Here is a 27,379-nt window from a genome sequence, read left to right on the forward strand (position 1 = left end):
AAATGTGTAAAAATAATAGGGTTGTTATCGTAGGGGATTTCAACTTCTCTAATACAAACTGGGACCTTCTTAGTGCAAGGGGGTTAGATGGGACAGAATTTGTTAAGTGTATCCAGGAGGGTCTCTTAAATCAATATGTAGATGGTCCAACGACAGCAGGGGCAATACTGGACCTGGTGTTGGGTAATGAGCCTGGCCAGGTGACTGACTTTTCACGGGTTAAACAGTTAGGGGACAGTAACCACAACTCCTTAACTTTCAGGATAGCTGTAGATAAGGACAGGTATGGTTCTTGCAGGAGAGTTTTAAATTGGAGTAGGGCAATTTATGATGGCATTAGGCAGGAACGAAGGAGAGTTAATTGGAAACACCTATTTTCTAGCAAGTCATTAGATGTGTTTAAAGATCAATTGTCGGTGTTGTAGGGAAGTAGGAAAGCCAGGAGGGGCCACGTAATGTCTTTGGCAAGTAGGAATAAGGTGAATCTCAAGGAATTCTATACATGCATCAACAGGAACAAGAGGATAACTACGGAGAGGATAAAGGGGGGAACATTTGCTTAGATGTGGAGAAAGTGAGTAAGGTCCTTAAAGAGTATTTTACTTTAGTATTTTCCAAGGAAAAGGACATGGGTGACCAGGAGATCAATGCCTGGTACATAAATATGTTGGGCATTTAGAGGTCAAGGAGGAGGAAGTGTTGGGTCTCCTAACGGGTATTAAGGTGGATAAGCCCCCAGGTCCTGATGGGATTTAACCTGGGTTATTGGAGAAGGAAAGAGACAAGATTGCTGGGGCCTTTAGTGTCTTCATGTCTTCTCTTGGCACAGGTGAGGTCCCAGAGAACTGGCAAGTGGCTAATGTTGTACCTCTATTGAAGAATAGATCTTATACCGCCAGTTCCGGAACAATTATTACCCTGCAATCATCAGACTCTGAACCAGAGCAGATAACTTCACTCACCAGTACTCTGAACTGCCTCTATAACTTACAGATGGACTTTGAAGAACTCTTTACAATTCGTGTTTTATTTGTATTTGCCCGTTTTCCCTTCTTTTCACACAGGTTGCTAATCAGGCTTTGTACAGTTTTCATAAAATTCTTTTCTGTTTCTTTTCTCCTATAAATGCCTGAATCTCAAGTTAGGATATGGTTAACATATGCAAACTTTGATATTAAACTTATTTTGAATAGACTCCTTTCCTATCCTCTGCTGTGCTGTTCTTTGTTCAACATTCAAGCTGCAATTTTCACGTCCCTCTCATTTTGCAATTGATGCTATTCTTTACGTACAAACCAAAGTGAACAGTTAGCATCTGAACTGATAGTCTGTTTGGTTAGTGGAGGCAGATTCAATCATTGTTTTCAAAGGGGAATTGCATTTATACTTCAAAGAAAACTGCAAAGGGAAAGAATTGGAGAGCTGAACATTTCCATTGCTTTTGCAGAGGAATGAATGTTTAAATCATATAAAGTTACTGCTCTATGAAAAGATCAGGTGATCAAAACCTCAATCAAAGAAATAGATATTAATGAGTGACTTAAAGAAAGATAGAAATTTACGTGCAGAGGAGTCAATGGTGGAAATTCCAGATCACTGCTGAGATCACTGAAAATATCCAGTTACAGTAGAGTAAAAAACAATCAGAGATGCACAACAGCTGAGATGTAGAAGAGCATGTATACTTGTACACTTGGCTACTGCCAAGCTGTGCCACACAACATTATGGTGAGACACGAGAAAATACTTGCAGAAACAGAAATCCTCAAAATGAGTGATAAAAACGTTGCTGCAATGAGTGGGGTCCTTCCTAGCTCACTTCATGGTCTTTTTATATGTAATCGGTTTTCAATGTTCATTTACGTAGATCACACCAAAACTGAAACAGATCTTTTGTTCAGTCCTGTGATCAAATACAGTGGCAAAATATTTACTTCACCTATCATTTTACTGGGGCCAAGGTAGAAGTGTTCACGTCGCGGCCCTGCTTCAACCAATTCTACCATCACCACGCGCAGCAAGTAGTGTATTCAACATTTTTGTTCCATTGATTTGATCAAGCCTGAAGACAGAGGTCGTCGATGTCAGAAACACGGGACCAGCATTGACTGTTATATCTGAAGGATTCTCCGCAGCTAAACAAAACATCCTCGCTACATTATGCAACGAGTTGCAGTGTGATATCTCTGCCTGCAGGAAACACACAGAGGAAGCGGAAACAACTGCCCAAAAATACCAGAAATGTCCCTGGTTATTGAAAGACCTCATCGACAATATGGCAGCGCTCTATTTGTTACAGCTAGTTCAGTCGTAGAAGCCACTTCTAAAACAGAGGAGGACAACATCGAAATTCTAACTGTAGAGCTGAGCAAAGTAGTAGTGACCTCAGTGTACAAGCCACCGGGCACAGTTTTCAGTTTCTCTAACCCTGTATCCAACCTGCACAGTAAACTACAGATCATAATTGGAGACTTTAATAGCCACAGTACCCAATGGGGGTACAAGGAGTCTAACAACGATGGAGAAGCAGTCAAAGAATGGATGGACGCTAACCAGCTTAGTCTCATCCACGATCCTAAACTGCCAGCCTCCTTCCATAGTGCCCGCTGGAAATGCAGATATAACCCAGATCTTGCCACTGTCTGTAACAACATCACTGGCCTCTGCAAGAAGCTTGTCACAGACCCAGTATCACAGACACAGCACCATCCTATTAGTATTCAGATAAATGCAGCAGTGCTACCAACCGTCGTACCATTCAAAAGGCGCTTCAACTACAAGAAGGCCGATTGGAAGGGGATCACAAAAGCACTTCACCATAACGTTAAATGTATTATACCACTACCTGAGCACTACAACCTGTTTGCAAAAGCTGTCCAGAAAACAGCCAAAAGGAAGATCCCCCGAGGTTGTAGAGCACACTACATCTCTGGTCTCACCAAAGAGAATGCTGAACGCTACAGGGAGAATGTCTCAATGTTTGAATCTGACCCCTTCTCAGAGGAAACAATATCTACCGGTGAGAGGGTGATGTTAAGTATCTCTCAAGAACATCAAAACACCTGGAACACCTTGATAGAGACAACAGATCTTACAAAAAAACAGCAAAAAGGCATGGTCTCTCATATGCAAACTTGGAGGCGATCCCAAGAAAGCTGCCCAACATCCCAATGTATCTGCTAACCAAGTTGCACAGGAGCTGCTCCTAAATGGAAAAACCAACAAGAAATAACCAAGAGCACAACTAGACAGGAAGAAGTACAGCGATGACCCTGGCTTCACTGGACTATTCACCATGGAAGAGCTGGAAATTGGTATATCTAGTCTAAAACACGGGAAAGCAATTGGTCTTGACAACATAGCATCAGAGCAGATAAAGCATTTTGGACAGCAAGCAAAGAAATGGTTCCTACAATTGTTCAACCACTGTCTGGCAACACACAAGCTACATAATATTTGGCAGAAGTCACATGTAATAGCACTATTAAAGCCCGGAAAAGATCCCTCAGACCCGAAGAGTTTTCGGCCAATCTCACTGCTTTGCCACATCAATAGCTGTTTGAATGCCTGATACTCAATAGGATAGCACCAACTCTAGATGAGAAGATCATTCCAGAGCAAGCAGGTTTCCACCCCGGCAAGTCAACTGCTCAACCTCACACAATATATCGAAGATGGTTTTGAGCAAGGGATGGTAAGAGGTGCTGTTTTTGTAGACTTGTCAGCAGCTTATGATACAGTGAACCATAGATGTCTCCTCTGCAAGATCCTGGAGAAGGTCAATCAAAGGTGTCACCAAGCAAATGGGGATATACAACCAGCCTGACAACTTGTGAATGTGGAACTGAGCCACAAACTATGCAACATCTCTTGCGATGCCCATCGCTAGAGGAACCCTGTACTGGCGCAGAGCTTCCTGAGTTCAACAACAAGGTGCAAAAATGTGTCCAGTTCTGGCTGGGCCATGTACTATCTGTGGACACGATAAGAAGAAGATCATTTTACTGCATACAGATAGACTAGATTCATAAGTCCCAGAATTTCAGACTCAGAATCAGGTTTATATGTCGACATATGTCGTGAAATTTGTCATTTTACAGCAGCAATACAGTGTAATAAATTTTAAAAATACTATAAGTTACAATAAGAAATATAAAATAATAATCAAATAGTGCAATACAGTACAAAATAATGAGGCTGTAGTTAGGAATGTGTTGTTCCTAAAGTGTTGAGCGTGTGGATTTTAGCTCTCAAGATTTTGAGTTGTAAGATACTTAACCGTCAGCATCCTTATCATCTCACATAGCTTATCAAAAATACCATAAAACCATTGGACATAGGGGCAGAATTAATCATTAAAGCCATTTGAGTCTGTTCCACCATTCCATCATGGCTAATTTGTTATACCTCTCAAACCTTGCCTTTTCCTTGTAACCTTTGATGACTTTACTAATCAAAAGCATATCAATCTCCTCTTTAAATATACTCAATTACTTGGCCTCCACAGCTATCTGAAGTAAGAATTCCACACATTCACCACTCTCTGACAAAAGAAATTCCTCCTCATTTCTATTTAAGTGCCCTCTGGTTCTGGACTCCCCCACTATAGGAATATCCTCTCCATATCCACTCTATCTAGGCTTTTCAATATTTGAAAGGTGTCAATGAAATCTCCCCCTCATTCTTCTAAAATCCAGCGACTACAGCCCCAGGTTCTCAAACATCAACCCTTATATTTGCAGGATCATTCTCACGAAGTTGCTCCGGACCTTCTTCAGCACACCCTTTCATAAGCGGCCCAAATCTATCTTTGGTGTGGTACACCTGGATTACCCAGCTAGAACAGATCTATACAGGCAATACCCATGAGATTAACATGGAAGGACTGCACTCATTGCTATGTAGTTTTACTTGCTCTTTGTGAGGGTTTCTGATCCTAAATGCCTCCTTTTTCTGCACAAAACAAGCAATACATATTACTTGGCATTCCCACAGTTTGCCACACTACAGAGTATAGTTTTCAAATCACTCTCTCAACCTCCCTTTCAAACAACAATTCATTGGAAGCAGAAAACACTGATCAGGTGAAAAGCACTGCAAACACAAAAGCATTCAGTTAGGAACAGGAAAGGCCACTTGGCTGCTTTAGCCTGCTTTGCCATTTAAAAAGATCGTAACCTCAACTCTGCACTCCTGTTCTAGTGACCTTTCAGCCTCTTGTTCCTCAAATATCCATCGAGCTTTGCCTTAAGAATATTCAAACAATAGGAAACAGGCAGGATTATCTGGAGTTCAATCAATTTCTCGTGAAACGACCTGACTGTGCACAGCCCAGGAGTTCTGCTTTTCACTCCTCATTGGTTTATTCTGCCCAATGATCCATCAAGGAGCCTGTAGTCTACAGGATAATAATCATAAAGTGTAAAATCTTTCTGTAGTGTTAAATCATTAATTAGGAGAATGCTTCTAGTGATGAAAGGTCAAACATCTACTTTAACACAAGACATAGAGAACCCCCAAAAAGCTTCTGAATAAATATTAATGTGTTTGATTAAATACTTGAAGTATGGACAATAATTATTGGACTGTTTAAAAATCAGTATTAGTTCAGACTAATGAAGGGACGACAAATATTATGAAACCAATTAAAGAGACATAAATAGTTCCTCAGCTAGAAGGACAAGAAGATACCATGACAATGCCAATATGGATGTAGTGTCATTTAGCATAGTCAAGCAGAATATTAATTGTACTTGATGGGGAAGCTGCAAATACAACTGTTGCATCTATCACCAGCCTCAACACACAGTCAACCTAATGTGCACCCAACCATCCTCTGTAGTGATGAAGAACTGATCTGCAAAAAACTGACAATGAGATTTATAAAGGGCTGCAAGGAGAATGTTGTTTGATTGCTGTGTGTTGGGATGATACAATTGCCATGTGAGCTAAACCAGAGAGCTCAATGGTACCAAAGTTGGAAAGCCTTATGAAGACCATGTTCATGAATATAACAAATATTTCACCTCATGTTACACAATTGGGGACTCAGATCACATCATAAGTGTGGTATATAAAAAATATTGAATTTTATTGTTCTATTAATTGTACAATAATCCACGGTACTGTCAGTGAAGACAGGACTTTAATCCCTTCTACTGTCAAGGAAGACAGCCTTTCATTCCTCGCAGGTTTTTATATGAAGTAACTTCATTAGGTTTGGCCCAGTACCTAGTATACTTTGCCTTCAATGCACACAGTTCAACATGATTGACAGGCTACATGTTGCAATAAGCTCCAGAGCCAATTTGAAGCCCATTTAAATTTCTAATTTCTGATTAATCAAAATATGAACATCAAGAAATTTTAGCAGTTTCCACCATGTAAAATTAACTGCTGGTTATAAGGTTACACTCATCATTTCTAATATTTCCCAACTTACCAATTCTCAAACACTTCTATATTTACGGGCAGTAATTTGGAGTGATAGAAATGTAGACCCAGCAATATCACAAATTATTTAAAATATCTTAAATTCAGAGCATCAGCTGAGGCAGTTCTGGGGCAGGGCATCCCAATTCCCAGAATGGAATAAATTACATAAATAAAAGACTATGAATAAGAAAATATTATTAATTCCTCTGAAATTCCACAGTATTAGAATATCATTCAGCCTGGAAACTCTTGTATGTTCTGCCTCATGATACGAGATCAATTAAGAGCTGACTGAACAAATCATATTCTATGTTAAGAGCAACATATGCAATTTACATTTTCATACTTTATTGTTGTTGTAAATTGCAGCATTTTTTCAGTAAAATTTCTGAGTTCAATAAAGTGAAATGGGGAGAGACTGACCATCACTTCTCCAGTTTCAAAGAGCTAGCCCTATGTCATTAAAATACACCCACAATCTTACTAGTCATTGATGATTTTCAGACATCATAGATCATGCATTATCTACAGACAACAAACAAAATCATCATACAAAAGATGCAGGAGGAATTGAGAAAAGAGGATGGAGGTTTTACAAGTAGCAGGGTTGGACGAGGTGTCTAGGTAGCTGTGAAAGTCTGTGGATTTGTAATAGATATCGGTAGATAAGGTGTTTCCAGAGATAAAGACAGTGAGATCAAGAAAGGGAAGGGAGGTGGTCCCAGCTATGTCTGCTTGTTTGTCAGCTACATGCACTATACTGTCAGCCTACACTGGTGACAATCCTGCACTTTTCCTATGCTACATCGATGACTGCATTGGTGCTGCTTTCTGTGCCCACGGACTCTCACAGCTATCTAGACTACACCTTGTCCCAACCTACTACCTGTAAAAATGACATCCCCTTTTCTCAATTCCTCCAACTCCACCGCATCTGCTCTCAGGATCAGGCCTTTCATTCTAGAACGAAAGAGATGTCCTTTTTCAAAGAAAGGGGCTTCTCTTCCTCCACCATCAATGCTGCTCTCAACTGCATCTCTTCCATTTCATGCACGTCTGCTCTCAGCCCATCCTCCCGCAAGCCTACCAGTATTAGGGTTCCTCTTGCCCTCACCTACCACCCCACAGCCTCCTTATCCAGCACATAATTCTTTGAAACTTCTGCCACTTCCAACGGGATCCCACCACCAAGCACATCTTTCCCTCTGCCTCACTTTCTGCTTTCAGCAGGGATAGCTCCCTATGTGACTCCCTTGTCCATTTGACCCTCCCAACTGATCTCCCTCCTGGCACGTATCCTTGCAAGCAGAACAAGTGCTACTCGTGTCCCTACACCTCCTCCCTCACTACCATTCAGGGTCCTAAGCAGTACTTCCAGGTGAGGCAACACTTCACCTGTGAGTCTGTTGGGGTCATTTATTGTGTTCAGTGTTCCCAGTGTGGCCTCCTGTATATTGGTGAGACCGGACGTAGACTGGGAGACTGCTTTGCCGAGCACCTATGCTCCATCCACCAGAAAAAGCAGGATCTATCATTGGCCTCCCATTTTAATTCCACTTCCCATTCCCATTCCGATATGTCAATCCATGGCCTCCTCCACTGTCGTGATGAGGCCACACACAGGTTGGAGGAACAACAGCTTATATTTTGTTTGGGTGGCCTCCAACCTGATGGCATGAACATCGATTTCTCAAACTTCAGCTAATGCCCCCCATACCCCCCCCATTCCCCATCCCCTTTTCTCTCTCTCTCACCTCATCTCCTTGGCCGCACTTTGCCTCCCTCTGGTGCTCCTTTCCCGTTTATCTTTCTTCCTTCGCCTTCTGTCTTTTTCACCAATCAACTTCCCAGCCCTTTACTTCATCCCTCCCCCTCCAGGTTTCACCTATCACCTGGCGGCTCTCTCCCCCACCCACCTTCTAAATCTACCCCTAAGCTTTCTTCCCCAGACCTGCTGAAGTGTTTCGGCCCAAAACATCGACTGTACTTCTTTCCACAGTCACTGTCTGGCCTGCTGAGTTCCTTCAGCATTTTGTGTGTGCTGCTCAGATTTCCCACACCTGCAGACTTTCTCTTGTTTGAAATAAGGGAGTGATCACTGGAAGTTCGTGAAATAAATATTTATCCCATTAAGTTGAAGGCTATCCAGATGGAATATGAGGTATTATTTCTCCAGTGTGAGATTAATCTAATCATGGCAGAAGAGGAAGCCATGGATTTACATATAGGAAGCTGAAAAGCAGGACCTCCAGGGTAGTAATCTGTAGATTGCTGCCCGTGCCATGAACCAGTGAGGGTAAGAATAGAATGATATGGCAAATGAATGTGTGGCTGAGGAAGTGGTGCAGGTGACAAGGGGGGTTCAGATTTCTGGATCATTGAGATATTTTCTGAGGAAGGTACAACATGTGCAAAAGGAAAAGAATGCACCAAAACCCAGCAGGGGCAAATTTCCTTGCAGGTAGGTTCACTAGAGCTGCTCAGGAGGGTTTAAAATAACTTGGCAGGGGAATGGGACCAGAGTGATAGAGCTGAGAATGAGGCAGTTGATTTGCAAACAGAGGCAGTGAGGAGTAAGACTGCCAGCAAAGACAGACTGATGGTAGGGCAAAATAGCAGTCAAGAGGATGAGCTGCAATGTAAAGGGGTCAAAATTGAAAAGGGTGATGAATGCAAGGCTGAAGGTGTAATATTTAAATACACACAGTATATGAAATAAGGTAGATGAATTTGTTGCACAGTTACTGATTGATATATATAATGCTGTAGGCAACAGTGAGTCATGGTTATAATTGAATGATACACATTGTGTCGAAAGGACAGGCAGGTAGGCAGAGGGGGTGAGGTGGTTCTGTTGGTAAAAAATGAAATCTCATCATTCGAAAGAAGTGAAATAGTATCAAAAAGTGTAGAATTGGGTCTAGCTAAGGAATTACAAGGGTATAAAGACCTGATGGAAGTTAGATACAGACCTCCAAACAGTAGCAAAGATGTGCTTTACAAAATACAACAAGAGCCAGAAAATGCATGCCAAAAAGCCATGGGGGAATTTCAATATGCAGGTAGATTGGGAAAATCAGGATGGTGCTGGGTCCCAAGAGAGGGAATTTCTAGGATGCTTACAAGATAGCTTTTTTGAGCAGCTCCTGGTAGAGCCCACGAGGGGTTAGCTATTCTGGACTGGGTGTTGCGCAATGAACCAGAATTGATTAGACAGCTTTAGGACCACTTAGGAGTCAGTGATCATAATATGATAGAATTCACCCTGCAATTTGAGAAGGAGAAGCTAAAGTCAGATGTATCAGTATTATAGTGGAATAAAGGGAATTGCTAGGCATGAGAAAGGAGCTGGCCAAAGTTAATTGGAAGGGGACACTAGCAGCGAAGACAGCAAAGCTGGAACGGCTAGAATTTTTGGAAGCAATTTGGAAGGCCAGAATAGATACACCCCAAAGATGAAGATGTATTCTAAAGGCAAGATGACGCAACTGTGGCTGACAAGAGAAGTCAAAACGAACGTAAAAGCCAAAGAGAGGGCTTATAATGGAACTAAAATTAGTGGGAAGTTAGAGGATTGGGAAGCATTTAAAAACCAAAAGAAGGCAACTAAAAGGGTCATAAGGAAGGAAAAGATGGAATACAAAGGTAAGCTAGCCAATAATATTAAAGAGGATACTGAAAGTTTCTTCAGATATATATCTGAAGATTTTGCATTGGTCTTCACTGTGAAAGACACTAGTAGTACACTGGAGATTCAAGAATGTCAGGGGCAGAAAGTGAAGTTGCCACTACTACAGGGCGAAGGCAGGAGAATGGGGTTGAGACAGAATAAATCATCCATGATGGAATGGTGGAGCACTCTGGATGGTCTGAATAGCTCAATGCTTCTCCTATGTCTTATGAAGAATGGCAGCCTCCAGTTTTTTTTACATGACTGCAACACGTAACATACTTGGAACCTGAGATTAAGTACAACAAAACTATGTCTTAGCAGCACACCATCACACTTCCTTCACTCATTGCCATTCTAGTGGGCCTGGGATCTGGTGGTGCACTGATTCCTTCAGAATTCTAATTCTTAAATAGAATTTAAATTATAACATTTCACAAATATCAGAGCTTTATACATCCACCATGCCATGTTAGCTTTAAGAACAGCAAGGCACTAAGCATTCATTTTTGTTATCAATTAATCTGTGACCACCAACCATCAAGTAACAAATGACAACATTCATACCTTTCTCCTGTTCTAAGATCTTTTTAAATTAATTCACATTATGTTGACATCAGTGGCAACATCAGCATTCCCATTAAAGCATATGGCTTGCTAGAACACTTTAATTAAGAGTGAACCAAGTTGCTGCGCCTCATTATCAACAACATGGTGTTTTTACTATATTGCTATTGTGTGAATTACAATACATTTTGATCACTAATTTCTCAGTTTTCAGAAAAAACATTCTGAAAATCTTCCCAAAAAACTGACAGTTGATTCCCTCCATAAATGCTATTTAAACCCAGTTCCTCTAGCAGCTCTTTTCTTGTTCTAGATTTCAGCATCTGCAGTTTTTTGTGACTTGAGTCAGAAACACACCAGAAAGGGCGAAGATAGTGGGATCTCTTCCCTGCAATTGTAACTACATGATATTCGAACAATAAACTGAAAATTCTGCAGATGCTGGACATCTTGAGCAACAAAGTGCTGGAGGAATTCGGCAAGTCAGGCAGCGTTACAGAGGGGATTAAATAGTCAACGTTTCCGGATGACACTTTTCATCGGGACTGCAAAGAGAGGGGGAGAAACCAGAATAAGAAAGGGGAGGGTAAGTATACAAGCTGACAGGTAAAACCAAGGGAAAGGTGGTGGACAGGGGAAGGGGGATGAATTTAGAAACTGGAAGGTGGAAGGTGGAAAAGGTAAAAAAAAAACTGAAGAAGGAGGAATCTGATAGTAGAGAAGAGTTGCAACACACACAAAATGCTGGTGGAATGCAGCAGGCCAGGTGGCATCTATAGGAAGAAGCACTGTCGATGTTTCGGGCCGAGACCCTCCATCAGGACTAACGTCTCGGCCCGAAACGTCAACAGTGCTTCTTCCTATAGATGCTGCCTGGCCTGCTGCGTTCCACCAGCATTTTGTGTGTGTTGCTTGAATTTCCAGCATCTGCAGATTTCTTTGTGTAGAGAAGAGTAGACCATGGGAGAAAGGGAAGGGGGAGGGACATCAGAGGGAGGTGATAGGCAGGTGAGGAGAAGAGAAGGGATGGAGCCAGAATGAAGAATGGAAAAAGAGAGATTGGGTGGAGCGAAATTACTGGACACTAGAAAAATTAATCTTCACCCCATCAGGTTGGAGGCTACCCAGACAGAATATGAAGTGTTGCTTATCCAAACTGAGTTTGACCTCATCGTGGCAGTACAGCAGGTCATGGATTGACATGTCAGAATGGAAAGGGAAGTTGAAGTGTGTGGCCACCTGGAGATTGTGCCTTTTGTGGTGGATGGAGCAAAGGTACTCATTGGAGCAGTCCCCCAATCTATGTTGGGTCTCACCAATGTGGAGATGGCTGCACCATGAGTAGCAGATACAGTAAATGATCCTGACAGACTCACAAGAGAAGTGTACTGGGGAGATCAATGCAGAAGGATGAATGGACAAGGGGGTCACGTAGAGACCAATCCCTACGGAAAGTGGAGAGTGGGGAAAGGCAAAGATGTGCTTGGTGGCAGAATGTTGTAGTAGATGGCAGACATTACAGAGAATTATGTGCTGGATATGGAGGCTTGTGGGGTGGTAGGTAAGGACAAGGGGAATGTTATCTGTGTTTTGGCAGTGGGAGGATGGGATGAAGGCAGATGTATGAGAAATGGAGATGTGGTTGAGGGCTTTGGCAATGGTGGCGGAAGCAAAACCCCATTCTTTGAAGAATGAGGACATCTCAGATGTTCTAGAATGGACAGCCTCAACTTGACAACAAATGTGGCGGAGACAGAGGAACTGAGAGAAGGAAATAGCATTTTTACAATTTTTAAGAGGTTTATAAAAGATGTCAGTAGATTGTCTTCAGAGATAAAGGCAGCAAGGTCAAGAAAGGGAAATAAGGTGGTAGAGATGGATGAAGTAAATGTAAGGGTAGGGTGGAAGTTGGATGCAAAGTTCAACGTGGGTACAGCAAGTTGCAAGTGTAGAAAGAGTTGGAGAATATTATCAAGGCTTGGAACATGGACTGTTCTAACAATGTTGTAGTGGCTTAATGGTCACTATTAATGACAGTTGCTTTTCGTTACTGATTGATTTATTGAATTTAGATTTCCCAAGTAGAATTGCTACACAAAAGCAAAATAGTACAGGTGTGGCAATTCTAAAATAAAAATATAAAATGCTGGAAATACATTTCTTTGTGGAGAAAGAAAAAGCCAATATTTTAATTTCATAATGTTTTATCAGAACTGAGCAAACATAGAAAGAAAATAACTTTTAACTTACAAAGGAAAAAGGAGCAGGCAAACAAAGGGGAAGATTATAGAGTGGAGGCCGGGAGTGGTGAGTTACATCAGTGAGTGAGGATGGTGAAAGTTAGTGAATAACAGAAGATGTGACTGAGGGGACAGGACACAAATTTCAAAGCAATTAATCAAACAACGAGCCCAATAATTTTGTTGTGATGAAGAGTCTCCACCCGAAATGTTGACAATTTATTAATTTTCATATATGCTGCCTGAACTGCTGTTCCTCCAGAATTTTGTGTGCGTCACTCTGGATTTCCAGCATCTTCAGAACTTCTTGTGTCAATAAATTAATCACTTAACTACCACCCCCTTACTCATCAACAATTCAATTCTACTAGAATTCTCTTTATCGCATTTTAGTCCTTGAAAGGAACCTTTCGCTGAGGCAGCATTGTGCTTGGTGTACTAAATGCCCTGTGTTATCAAGGCTATAGTTTGTATTTCCACGATGATGAGGGTTTGTTGCAAACACAATGATACACGTCTCTCTTCAGAGCACAAAGAACTGTGGAGGTACATACTATTCAGTTTTACTTCATCCATTATTTTAATCTCGTAGACTCTTACAACAATCGGTAACTCAATCTTTGTGCTGACCGGGAAGAGTAACCCAACTGCAGGGCAGTGATCAATGCTAAACAGATCAACAAGGGTAGTTCCCATGTTTCTGCAGTTTTCTTGCATACCTGATTATGTTTGATTAATTTCTGCAGAACTGGGATTATGCTCCAATGCAGCTGTACCCAACTCACAGAACAAAACTTATTAAGAAAAAGTTAGCCATAAATTCTTCTTCTCTAAGCATAATCTTTGATTCCCCTTTTCTTCCATACACATATCCAATGTCTGTTTTTACATATTTTTACTCTCTGTTTTAATATCATTGCTCAATAACTTGTATCTCCAATGTATAGTCTCCCAAATGTAAAGTTCTGCCTGACATTTGCTACTAATTTTGTGCCTATAAAATTTGGGAATGAATTCATCACTAATGCAAACAGCCTCTGACTTGCTGAAAGTCCATTTTAAAAACAAACTGCTAGAAATATTTAGCAGGTCAAGCAGCATCTGTGAAGATGGAAAGAATTGACATTTCAGATGAACAACTACTTGTCAGAATTGAGAAAAATACAGGTAAAGAGTTGCAGACACATTAGGGAGGAAAGGGAAGAGGGAACATTGCTACCCATTTACTTTTGTTCTTTTCCTTCATAGTCTTAAAGACTTCAGCAGATCATTTTAAATTGCATTTTTTCAGGCAGAAATGAACTCAATGTGTCTAACATTTTCTTTTAATTTGTCATACAGTTTCTCAATGCATGAATAGCCTCCAGCACATTATAAAGCTGACAAAGCAGAAGAGAACAGAGCAGAAATGGAAGTTGAGGAATGCCTTGTGAACCTGTCACTGAACTACTGCAAAATCTTTCTGCTTTTGGTTATTTCTTGAATTGAGATTTATATTAAAATTGATCACTAAAATTGTGTGGCCCTACTGTGGGAACTGCTAATGGAAATTCCATCTTTGTTGCCAATGCAAAAATATATCGCAGTGTGTTATACAATCATTATTTCAGACTGATTCTGAGGCAAACTAAATGTTTTCAGATTATTAAGAATTAGACTATTAGACTGACTGGAGAAAGAATGTAGACAGACTTTATGCATTTATTATGCAGGGGAAAAACAAAAAAAATTAATCACTTAATATGCTCTGCCTGAAACATCTCTTCCTCTCAACATCAACCCGCAAAATCCTAATCACTACAGTTTAGCAGCACTTTGACCACATTGATCACTTTGCACTACAATAGACTTTAAGTTTTAATTTCTGCAGAACTAGGAGTCCTGACGAAGGGTCTCGGCCCGAAATGTTGACAGTGCTTCTCCCTATAGATGCTGCCTGGCCTGCTGTGTTCCACCAGCATTTTGTGTGTGTTGCTTGAATTTTCAGCATCTGCAGAATTCCTCGTGTTAAGTTTTAATTATTTTCTTGCAAATATATATAATTTATGCTTAACTGATTTTTATAAATACTATTTAGATGATGCAATGTGACTATGATGCTGCTACAAGCTCAACTTTTGACTCTGATATCCACAAGATTGGTCGAAAACAAACTAAGTACTCAAACAATCGACTGACATACTAAATAAAATGTCATTTGCTTAGTAAAAATTTTTGAATTAAAGGAAAAAAAGGTAAGAAATAAAATCCAGATTAAAAATGGACAGATGAGAATAAGGAAATAAATCAGATCAATATTATTGCATACTTTGCCTTATTTAGCTGGTATGCTTTTGTTTTGAGATGAGATTGGCTGGTAAGCAGTGCTTGAGGAACACAGAAGCTATGGAAGGTAATGCAACAGCCTCACAGACAGACAGAACACAGATTTCTGCTGAGCAGAGAGGAAACTTCTGCAGACCTTCAATATCTGAAATCTAACTAAACGTGACAGAAAAAGCAAACTTTGTCCATTTCTGCAATGACTGTGTTTGTTTTGTTTCCTAGAACAATTTAGAGAAGTTTGGATAAGGATGGGAGTGGTATGGGGTACTATTTCCAGGTGCTGGTCAATGGGACTAGACAGAATAGTAGTTCAACAAGAACTAGATGGGCCAAAGGGCCTGTTTCAGTGCTGTAGTGCTTGATGACTCTCTGACTCTATGACTATTTCCACTTCATTCAATTTCTTCCCCTAGCCCTGTCCACACAGATTTCTCATTCTATGTCACTCAGGAGTTTTAAGTCAACTGACAACTTGACTCCAAAATCAGTTAACACACAATGAAGTAACCCAGTTCAATCAGAAATATTAAATCTGCTTATAGTGTTATGTACGGTGGAGTCTAACTTTGATTTGGTTACCAATCCACCATAGCTTATTACTAAAGTCAACGCTGATTACCCCACTCTGAAAGAACATGCAATATGTTACACCTTCTATCCCTATCTGGTGCTTTCCCATTGTAATTTTTATAAACTAACCACAAACATGCCAAAGTCAAAAATCTGGGGAAAAGTTGCATTTTCACTACAGAAAAATGTGAGGCTGAGTGCACCCAGTACAAATAGTGTGACTGTAGAAATCTATCTGAGCATTTCCAGAACTCTAGGGTGAATTTTAAAGCAACAGAGCTTGGAAATTGGATTAGGTAAAAATGTGATTGTTTTGAACTCTTTTCTCCCATTACCAGCACCAACTTGCACGAGGAAATTGGATTGGATCCTCTTGACTCACTGTAAGTCAGCTGTGAGATAGGTGTCATATTTTGTGTACATCACGATTTAAAGATAGAAATGGATTCAAAAGTCATAACCTATGTATGACAGTAAAGAGGATAACCGGGAAATGGTATATTATTTAAAGTGACTCCACTGGGACGCAATTTACATTAACAGCATTGACTCCCAAAGCACTTCAAACACTACATTTTGTCACTTTCATTATTAATACACTTTACATATTGATCTCAATACAAAAGTCAAAAGTATCAAAAACAGAATGAATAAATAGACAACTTAAGTGTTGGACAATAAACATTTTTAGGGTAGTATTTATTGCATAGGTCACTCATCCATAGAAATCTAAAGAGAGTTATTTTTTGAAAATGCCACAGAACTAAGAACACAGAACAGAACTAAGGCACAAAACAGTTGGTCTACAGAAAGATTGGGACTGCTATGCCAGCTACCCACAATACACACAGAAAAAAAAGTATTACTAGGGAGGGAACATTGAAACATCTAACCTTGGTTTTATTTATTTTCAATAACTTGAACTTACAATACCAAATACCTAAAATGCATACAGTACTTCTCGGTAACACAGAAGATACTTGCCAAGCCTTTTAAACCATCACTTATTCAGTGGCCCAACCCTCCACACTTCAGTTAATATGTCAGGATGAAGCTTCATTTATATTTAATAAATATGCAATCTAATGCAAGTGAAACCTCAAAGTTAATCATTTTTATATCAGTTTTCAACAATAACATTAGATTGTTATCAATAGTTGTCAATCTCAAATTAAGTAAAAACAAACTCATTTCCTTTTACGATCAAAGGTCAGTAGCAAACAACCAAAGACAAGAAATGCCCACATTAGAAAATGTATTCAATTAATCCTCTGGCTACATTACTAATAGATTTAAAATAAACATCTGTTGGACTTTTGATGAGTAATGCAAATCCAATTTCCTACTCAAACTGCACAAAAGAGACAGCAATAGTTCAAATCAGAAATAGTTCAAAAGTTTTCAAGAAATACCTACTTAATTGTTTGTTTGCCTCCAAAGATTTTTCTACTTTAACCTTCTATAGGCTAATGCCAATTTTCCACAGATTTAAATTTATTACAACTATATATTTTATAGTCTGGAAAGTTAAAATCAGCTTATTGGACAATACCTTTAAAATATACACAGAGTAGTCACTTTATTAGGTATACCTATACACCTGCTCATTAATGGAAATATCTAATCAGCCGCTCATTTGGCAGCAACTCAATGCATAAAAGCATTCAAAAGGTTCAGGTGTTATCCAGACCAAACATCAAAATGGGGACAAAATATGATCTAAGTGATTTTGACTGTGGAATGATAGTTGGTGCCAGATGGGGTGGTTTGAGTATCTCAAAAACTGCTGATCTCCTGGGATTTTCACGCGCAACTGTCTCTAAAGTTTAAAAGAATAGTGCGATAAACAAAACACATCTAGTGAGCGGCAGCTCAGTAAATGCCTTGTTAGTGAAAGACGTCAGAGGAGAATGGCCAGACTGGTTCAATTTGACAGAAAGGTGACAATAATACAAATAACTACATGTTACAACAGTTTGTGCAGAAGTGAATTTCTGAACGTAAAACATGTCAAACCTTGAAGTGGATGGGGTACAGCAGCAGAAGACCATGAAAATACACTCAGTGGCTAATGAGTATATTTCAGAAAAGATGATGGGTGTCTGTTTCTCTCTCCACAGATGGTGCCTGGCCCGAGTACTTCCAGAATTTTGCTTTTAATTTCAGGTTATTTTTTTAAATATAATTTACACTGCATAAAAAAATGGTGCTGAGTCACAGCAGTCCTTTTATTGAGGCACTGCCATGTTATTAATGGATAGAAAGCTCCAACTTTTAAACTAAGTGACAAGAACAGAAATGTACTTCCAAAACAGCAGAATGTTGTGTGACATAGAGGAGAACCCATAGGAGGCTAAGTTTCCTAGCTCTTGCTGACCTTGGTAACTGAGATTGAAAGCCTGAAGTAAGTAGACTTGGTAATTGCAGGTATTTTGTAGATGTTACACAATGGAGCTATCGTGTATTGGCCTTGCAGAAAATGAATCCTTAGGATAATGAATGAAGTGCCAATCAAGTGAAAGGCTTTATGCTGGATAGTGTCAAACTTCTTGAGTGGGACTGAGACTGCAGTCATCCAGGCATGGGAGAAGTACTCTATCATACTCTAGATGAAGAGTTCCTAACCTGGGGTTCACAGACCCCTGCCTAATGGCATGGGTCCAAGGCATTAAAAAAAGGGTTGGGAACTCCTGCTCTAGATGTTGGAAAGGCTTTTTCAGAAAGCTACAGGTTGCTTGTGTTATGCCTGCAGCCCCCTCCTTTGTGAGAATCGCAAGATCACTATTGGGTTGGGTCAGGGGACCCAGGAAATGAGAGAGAGACGTGCAGAATGCCTCGTTCCCCAGCGATGTACAACTACGGGACATGGCCATTGTCTCTTGGAGACACATTTGTGGATTGAAATACTATACTACGTGGACGCCCTCAGGCAAAGTGGGCTGGGTGAGAAAGAGATTGCATCACCCCAACCTGATTGACATCTTCCACCCTGTGAGTCAGGATAAAAGAGGGTCTGTAGGAACAGTCCCTCAGACACACCAGAAGAAACGCTAGCGATCCCGTAATAGCGGGAAGCCATTTGAAGGAGGCCACGTGCGTTCAGTTCCATTGCTTGGGACTGGTGGCTGGAACCACGGAAAACGGCTTTTAGCTAGCAACGGGGAAATCAACTCCCCCGACTCAAAGGACTGGCATCATAAAAGACCTGGGCAAGTTTAAAACCGTCTCTCTTAAACCCAAAGAGCTGCAGCTTGAATGAACTACAGTGACTTTTATATTTCCATCGGACAATACATTATCCCCTAGACAACGATAGAACTATTTCTTATTGATTATTATTATACCCGCACTTTTAGAGTTAGTATTGACGAAGTATATTATCTGTATGTTTGCATTAATATTATTTTGTGTCTTTTTATCAATAAATACTGTTAAAAAAATAGTACCATCAGACTTCAACGGACCTCTCTATCTTTGCTGGTAAGTGACCCAGTTACGGGGTACGTAACACTTGCTTTAGGATTCTCACCCTTGACCTTTTCTTGTACTTTTTATGTTCAGTAAAGCTTTTGGTCAAAAGTGATTCCCAGGCCATCAATGGTAGGAGTGGGAATTTGATGAGAATGCCACAGAATGTTCAGGCAGTTAGACTTTCTTATCATTGGAGATAGCTATTACCTGACACTTGTAAGACTTGTTACTTGTCGCATCAGTCTAGGCCTAGATTTTGTCTGGATCTTGTTCCAAGCTGTAATATCTCATTTTCTGATAAGTTCCAAATACAAAGGAACTTTATACGATCATCACTTCGGAAATCATGGTGAAAGGAAAGTCATCAGTGAAGCAACTGAAAATGATTTGTCCTTGAACATTATCCTAGAAACCCCCGGTAGTGATTCCTGGAGTTGGGATAATAGAATTGAAATAACCACAACCATCTTCCTTTGTACAAAACACAGAACAATGGAGGAACTCAATGGGACAAACAGCATCTATGGAGGCAAAAAGTTGAGATAGTGCACAGTTCTGACATGATACTTCAACAGATATCTTTCATCTCCAAAATTTAATTTAATCTGCTGATGCTTCTCATTCAACATTCCAGCATGAACAAGGAACAAGGTACTCCAACCTTTGAAGTACTTTTCTTTTGATTCCCATTGACATCAATGTTACCTAAGCTCATTGATGACACATCAAGTCAAACAATAATAAGTGTAGTCATACTTGCCTAAGCTTTAAAATTCATTCTTTGGACTGCTGATGAGTAAGAGTAAACATATTGGGTGGTGATTTGCTGGACTGGATTTTTTCTTAATCTTCTACACAGAATATTAATTGGCAATTTTGCACATTGTTAGTTAGATGGCAGAGCTATCACTGTACTAGAACAGCTTGACTATAAGTTGAGCTCATCCAGAGTACAAATCCGAAGCATCACGTATGAGATGTTACCTCATCCTACGGTCTTTGTTGTGTCCGACACATGGCTATTCCTTGATTTAGTGTCACTGGTTTAAGCTTGGCTTTTATGATGATGGGGTCTTGGGGGAGGCCAAAGAGGGTTGAAAATGGTTTCAATACATTCATGGATTGGGCTCTGAGTTACTAAGGATGGGGTTGTTCTTGGACCTTCCACCTCCTGTCAGTGGTCCATTCATCATACACAATGGGATCTGACAGCACTGTAGTGTTCTGTTGGCTGGATGTCATTTGATTCTGGCTCTAAATGCCATTTCTGCTCTTTAGCACACAGAGATTTCTATCTTACCATTTTGTTGCGTTTAACAACCTAAATTTAAAGCAGCTCCCACCATGTCTTTCTGTGAAAACGAATTGGTTTCTGCTTTGCTGGTTTTGGCAGTATAAGGGAGATGCAGGGCCATAAGCTTATGGAATACAACTTTGCTGCTGTTGATGACTAGCAATGTTTACGAAACTCTGCTACTACAGTGAATTGAATGGCAGTTAGCAATGACATGGAAACAAAATAACCTCAACCTGGGGAAACTTGATGTTCTTCCTCTAAAACTTCCAAAATGGTTATTGATATTCCAGTAGGAAACGTATGATCACACGGTAGTGTGGCTGGCATGTTGCAGCACCAATTTTCTTTATAACGGATTGACAGAATTTACTCAATTCATGGTTAGTATCTCAGCGGATTTGAGTTCCAACCGTACAAGGAAGAGAAAACCACAAGCATGAGTCTCCCCTATGACTCTAGACTACATCCAATGCATATGCTCCAGCCAGTGAATATATGCAACGGATGTAGCTTAGAATTGGAAATGATTAATTGCCTTTCCTTCTTGGCTGGAAGAGCCATGTGGTAAGGAGCCATGTGGTAAGGGATCAACACAAATCCTTTTCCTCCTCCTTTGAATCAGTTGTGGTCATTTATGGCATAAAGTAATGTTGATGCTTGTAAATCAGCTTGTTTTACTTCCCCCCAAATGTAAGTTACAACTGGTTCACAATACACACCACTGCACAAGACCAAAGTTATTTTGCATACGATACCACATGCTTTCAAGTTCTAGGGGTCAGTTACATGCAATTTTGCAGTGACTTGTTTTAGTTTCATTGTTGTTGGGTCAATATCCTGGAACTCCCATCCTAACATCATTGTGAGAGCTTCATAAACATAAGGATATTAGGTGCTTCAGAAAGTCAATCACTACAGCTGAGAAAGACATCAGAAAAAAATGTCAAATGTCAAAAAACAAAGAGGAATTACCCCAGAGCATAAAATTCAAAAGTTACAATTGAAGTTGAAAATAAATATAAATTACACAGCAAACCTCTGATTAAGTTGTTAATGCACACTAATTAACCTAATGCAGTAGAAAGAAGGAAGAAACATAGTGTATATTTTACCTGAAACGTGACTTTCTGGTCAATATGAGTAACCTGGAATTGTTTAAAAAATCTTTCATCCTCACTCCAAAACAACCGTATGTCTGGTATTCCATACAAAATCATGGCCAGTCGTTCAAGACCCAGGCCAAAAGCATATCCAATCCTGTCTTGAGCACCAGCTGAAATCCAAAAGAAAGAAAGGCCTTGTGAACAGTGAATCACCCAGTCAAATTTCACATTACCTACAAAGGTATCTTGCCAATATTTCTTAGGCGAACACCAATGACAACTTTAAGTTATAGAGTGCCTTTACATTGCAAAGGAAGGAAGGAGGGAAAAGAAGGAAGGGGAAGAGGGACAGAGAGAAGCAGGAAGAGGGAGAAGTGGAGGTTGTGGCAAAGGGAGAGGCAGAGTAACAGGGAGAGTGAGAGGCAGCAGTGGAGAAGGAGGCAGAAGCAGAGGGTGAGAAGGCAGAGAGAGTGGCAGAGGCAGAGTCAGAGGGTAAGGAGGCAGAGACAGAGCTAGAGGGAGAGGCAAAGGGAGAGGGTGAAGGAGATGCGAGACCAATTCATTTGTACTTCTTTGAAATCCCGGTCTTTCTGGTCCAATCTCCCTTCTGATAAAATGGCAAACTTGGTCTTTCTTCTTTGAATTGCTAATCCCTTTAAACTTTAATGCCAGTCCCAGTGCACCCTCCTTCATCTGAGATGCTGATTACAAAACATCCTACACCACCCCCATTCGCTTCCTCTGAAATGTCTGTATCTACCCAATAAATCTTGGTCCTGATCCATTCCCTTTCCTCCAAAATGATGGTCAAGACCCATCCTCTTTGCCTCTGAAATGCTGGTTCTCTTGAATCCCACTGGAAATGTCAGTTTAATCCATTCTCTCTTGCACAAAATACTAGTCCTGCTAAAACTACCCCCTTCCCTTGGAATGTCAATTCTGATTCATCACCTAAAATATAGCCTTAATCGATTTCCACACTGCTTTTGAATTGCCTATCTCAAAGATAGCACTGATATGCCATTGGCAATGAATCCTCACTATGAAGTGCCACTGCTCATCCACCCTGAATTTCTTTAAATGATCCATTCCTAAGCATAGCATAAATGAAGGCTTCAGCAAAGGACTAATAAAACAGTCCATGCCGTTGCACCACTGTTCCCTTTAGATTTGTGACTAATGCTATTCTCTGCTGAGCTTTGATTATAAATGGAGGGGAAGAAGAGGGTATACTTTAGGGATCCTGTAATTGTGACCAGCTTCAACAAAAGGCTTTTGTAACTGCAGATGGTTCTCTCTGCAGTCTTCCACAAGGGAAGTCATCATCAGGATTCAATTCAACCATCTCTTTCTAGTGGCTGAAGGACTGCTCTCTGAATAACAGTGCACTTTCCATCCATTGAGAGGCCCAGCAGACAGTATTTTTACTGTGTGATAACACTGAGAAATTCAAGAAACAACACTAACAACTAACTATATATGGCTTTTTGTGACTCCACTAAAGCCTTTGACCCCAACAACTAAGGAGGACAAATAAATCACCCATCAAATTTGGCTTCCTGCAGAAAATGTGCCTGTATTTTGTATCTGTATCGCAACAGCAGGAAAATCGTGATCCTAACCACTGGGTCTTCAATATACCCAACCTCAAAGACCAGTGTCAAACAAGACTGTACCATTGCATTGGCAATTTCACCCTTTTTCTTGCCATAATGCTCTAGCGCAAATCCAACAAAATTCCTCTTAAGAGTGGAAATAATCGGCAGGTAACTGTTTGGCCTGTGATGACCACAGTCTAGAACACAAATATCTGTAGTTAAGTTACAATACGTGGGTATACTTAAAGCAAAGGTTAATAGATCCTTGTTTAGTAAGGGCATTAAAAATTACAGAGAAAAGGCAGGAGAATGGGTTTGAGAGGGGAAATAAATTGGCCATGATCGAATGGCAGAGAAGAGGCAAAGGCCAAATGGCCTAATTCTGCTCCTATAAATATAATATTATGGTCAATGCTTGCATTAATGCACACTCTGGAATAGAGCTCCAAGCCCTTGCTGACTCATTAACTTGATGCATAAAACAGAAGGGCTTTATGCTCTATATCTACAAGACAAAGGTCCCTGACTCTCAGAACTAAAGACTCATGACAAAACTCCTGCAAATGTGGACTAACACCCATTTCTCAAAGCCACCTCTCTGTGAAGTTTGATTGACAATGTTGAAATTCACCATCATCCCTCCATGCATTAGCGCAGTCATTGGTTGTTTGAGGAAAAGGGTATTTGAAAAACTAGAAATCAGACCTGGCAAAAAAAAACTCATGATCTACTGTCTTGTTGTTTAATAACTCCAAAACATAAAACCAATTGGACAGAAAACATGGCAAGTCCAGAATGCGAGTCTACTTTTGTTTTTACTTTAAGTGGGGCACGTACATATGGCGATGTAATGATGTATGCCATTTACGTACTTTTACATATAACCCACCATGCATAATGTAAACAACAAAGAATCAAACAATATATTTAAATATTACTCAAATATTAAATGGACAACATGTACAACACTGATTCCTACCCTCCTAAATTCTTCTGAGACATGTACTTCAAGATCCTCGAAAGACAGCACCAATGTTGTCCCTGCAAACTCCTCTAAGATCATGGAAGGAATAGTGAACCAACGTTGGTATCCTCCCTCAGGTAGGCATGCTCAGCATTGAGGCCCTAATTACTCTGAATCAGCTCTGGGTGGATCAAGAAGAGGATTCAGATAAGTGCAACATTTCCACCATTTCCTAGGAGTTGAATTCAACTAACTTTATTACTTACATCCTTCATATACATGAGTAAAAATCTTTACGCTACATCTTCGTCTAAATGTGCAATGTGCAATTATATTAATTTATAATAAATATTATGTACAACAGGATAGTCAATATTACATAGAAATACAGTTGCATCAGCATGAATTAATCAGTCTGATGCCTGGTGGAAGCACCGTTTCCCGGATGGTAGCAGCTGGAACAGTTTGTGGTTGGGGTGATTCAGGTCTCCAATAATCCTTTCTACACACCTGTCCTTGTAAATGTCCTGAATCATGGGAAGTTCACATCTACAGATGCGCTGGGCTGTCCGCACCACTCTCTGCAGGGTCCTGCGATTAAGGGAGGTACAGTTCCCATACCAGGCAGTGATGCAGCCAGTCAGGATGGTCTCAGTTGTGCCCCTGTAGAAAGTTCTTAGGATTTGGGGGCCCATACCAAACTTCTTCAACCGTCTGAGGTGAAAGAGGCACTGTTGTGCCCTTTTCACCACACAGCCAGTATGTATAGAACACGTGAGATCCTCTGTAATGCGTATGCCAAGGAAGTTAAAGCTGTTCACCCTCTCAGCCCCAGATCCATTGAGGTTAGTAGGGGTTACCCTGCCTCCATTCTTCCTGTAGTCCACAACCAGCTCCTTTGTTTTTGTGACATTGAGGGAGATGTTGTTTTCTTGACACCACTGTGTCAGGGTGATGACTTCTTCTCTGTAGGCTGCCTCATTATTATTTGAGATTAGTCCAATCAGTGTCGTGTCCTCAGCAAATTTAATTAGTAGACTGGAGCTGTGGGTGGCGACACATTCATGGGTATGCAGAGAGTAAACGAGGGGGCTTAGGACATAGCCCTGAGAGGCACCTGTTGTTGAGGGTCAGAGGGGCAGAGGTGAGGGAGCCCCCTCTTACCATCTACCAGCGATCTGACAGTAAGTCCAGGATCCACCTACATAAGGCAGATTGAAGGCCAAGGTCTCTGAGCTTCTTGTCAACCCTGGAGGGAATTATGGTGTGAATGCTGAACTGTAGTTCAAGAACAGCATTCTCACATAAGCATCCCTCTTCTCCAGATGTGTAAGGTTGGTGTGTAGAGCTGTGCCTATTGCATCATCTGTCTATTAGTTGTGTCAGTAGGCAAATTGTAGGAGGCCCAGTGTGGGTGGTAGCATGCTGCAGATGTAGTCTTTCACCAGCCTCTCAAAGCATTTGCTTATTATTGAGGTGAGTGCGACAGGACACCAGTCGTTCCGACATGTGACTTTGGTCTTTTTAGGTACAGGGACAATGGTGGATGTTTTGAAGCAGGAGGGTACTCTACACTGGGAGAGAGAGATTTAAAATGTCTGTAAACACACCTGCCGATTATGCCATGCACACCCTGAGTACCTGCCCTGGGATGCCGTCCGGTCCCACAGCCTTGCGACTGTCCACCCATTGGAAACACTTGCGTACTTCAGCCTCAGAGATGACCAGGCTGCTGGTCACATCGTCTGCAGGTCTCCTCAGGGGCTCAGCAATGGCGACATCGAATCAAGCGTAAAAAAGACATAGCTAATCTGGGAGACAGGCAGTGATGTTGGAAACTCCACTGCCTTTAGCTTTTTAAGTCTGTGATGGTGTGCAGACATGCGTGTTGAGTCTGAGTCTTGTCTCTGTATTGCTGTTTTACTGCCCTGATAACTCAAGGTGGAAGAGGAACATTTGTGATGGTAACGAGAATCTTGAGGTCATACACCAAGAGCATAAAAAGCCTTGTGTAAATGGCAGGAAAGCACCATGTCCCAAATTAAAACCTGCCTACCTTCTCAGATACCTCCTGCCCCATCTACATTTCCACTACTGGTCTCATCAGCCATTTCAGAAATCACAAAACTTGGATTGGAAGCAAGTCACCCTCCATATTAAGGTACTGGCCAAGAAGCAGCAATGGTTACATTTGGATGTATTAGCATTTTGGCCAATTATTTTATGTTCACCTATCAAAGCACAATTTGAAACATTATCAGACTATCCCTCAGTGTTCCTTCACCAAAGAATGAATTTCTGGTCTATTGATATTTCTTGATAGGATACTCCCCTAATTTTTGCATTTTTTAAATTCCCTTATGGTCATATGGAGAACAAAATAGTGTGTACTGCTCTGGATGTGAAGTTTTAAGAAAGTTAAACATAGCTGCTCTACTTATGAGGTTTATTTCTTGTATAACAGAATTGAAATGTAAAGCAGCTATGTTAAACTTTCATAAAACTTCACATCTAGAGCAGTTTACACTGTTTTATTCTCTACTCTATCTTCATCAATTTGTTTTATCACTTTTTCAAAGATTCAACCAGGCTTGTGAGGCATGAACTACCCCTCAGAAAGCCATACTGACTATCCTTAATCTGACTATGCTTCTTCAAATGCTCGTAGATCTGGTCTCTAAGAATTCTCTCCAATAGTTTGTCCACCACTGATGTAAGACTCACTGGTGTATAATTCCCAAGATTTTCTGTTACCCTTCTTGAACAAAGAAACAACATTTGCAATTTTCTGGTACTATTCCCTTAGCCGGTGAGGATGCAAAGATCATTGCCAAAGGTGCAACAATCTCTTTCCTTGCTTCCATTAGCAAGGGATATATCTTGCCAGCCCTGGGAACATCTATACTAATGTTTTACAAATGTTCTAACACATCCTGTTTCTTAATCTTAACACATTCCACATACTACCCTCTTCTACACTGTCCTCACATTCATGAAGGTCCTTCTCACTGGTGAATACTGAAGCTAAGTATTCATTAATGACCTCTCCTACCTCCTCTGACTTCAGGCATATGTTTTCTCTTTTATATGTTTTCTCAGTCCTACCCTCACTCTCATCATCCTCCATTTTTCATGTATA

General features: G+C 40.6%; 1 protein-coding gene across 5 annotated transcripts in view; it reads right to left on the bottom strand.

Moving 5' to 3' along the window:
- Positions 1-27,379, bottom strand: part of fars2 (phenylalanyl-tRNA synthetase 2, mitochondrial) — a 429,869-nt gene that overhangs the window by 139,004 nt on the left and 263,486 nt on the right. For all 5 annotated transcript variants that reach the window (XM_073073030.1, XM_073073032.1, XM_073073028.1 and 2 more), the window contains one exon: positions 21,688-21,848. In XM_073073030.1, the coding sequence (XP_072929131.1) occupies positions 21,688-21,848 (161 nt within the window). The remainder of the gene's footprint in view (positions 1-21,687; positions 21,849-27,379) is intronic.

The sequence above is a fragment of the Hemitrygon akajei genome, chromosome 20, assembly GCF_048418815.1.
Source record: "Hemitrygon akajei chromosome 20, sHemAka1.3, whole genome shotgun sequence".
Taxonomy (NCBI): domain Eukaryota; kingdom Metazoa; phylum Chordata; class Chondrichthyes; order Myliobatiformes; family Dasyatidae; genus Hemitrygon; species Hemitrygon akajei.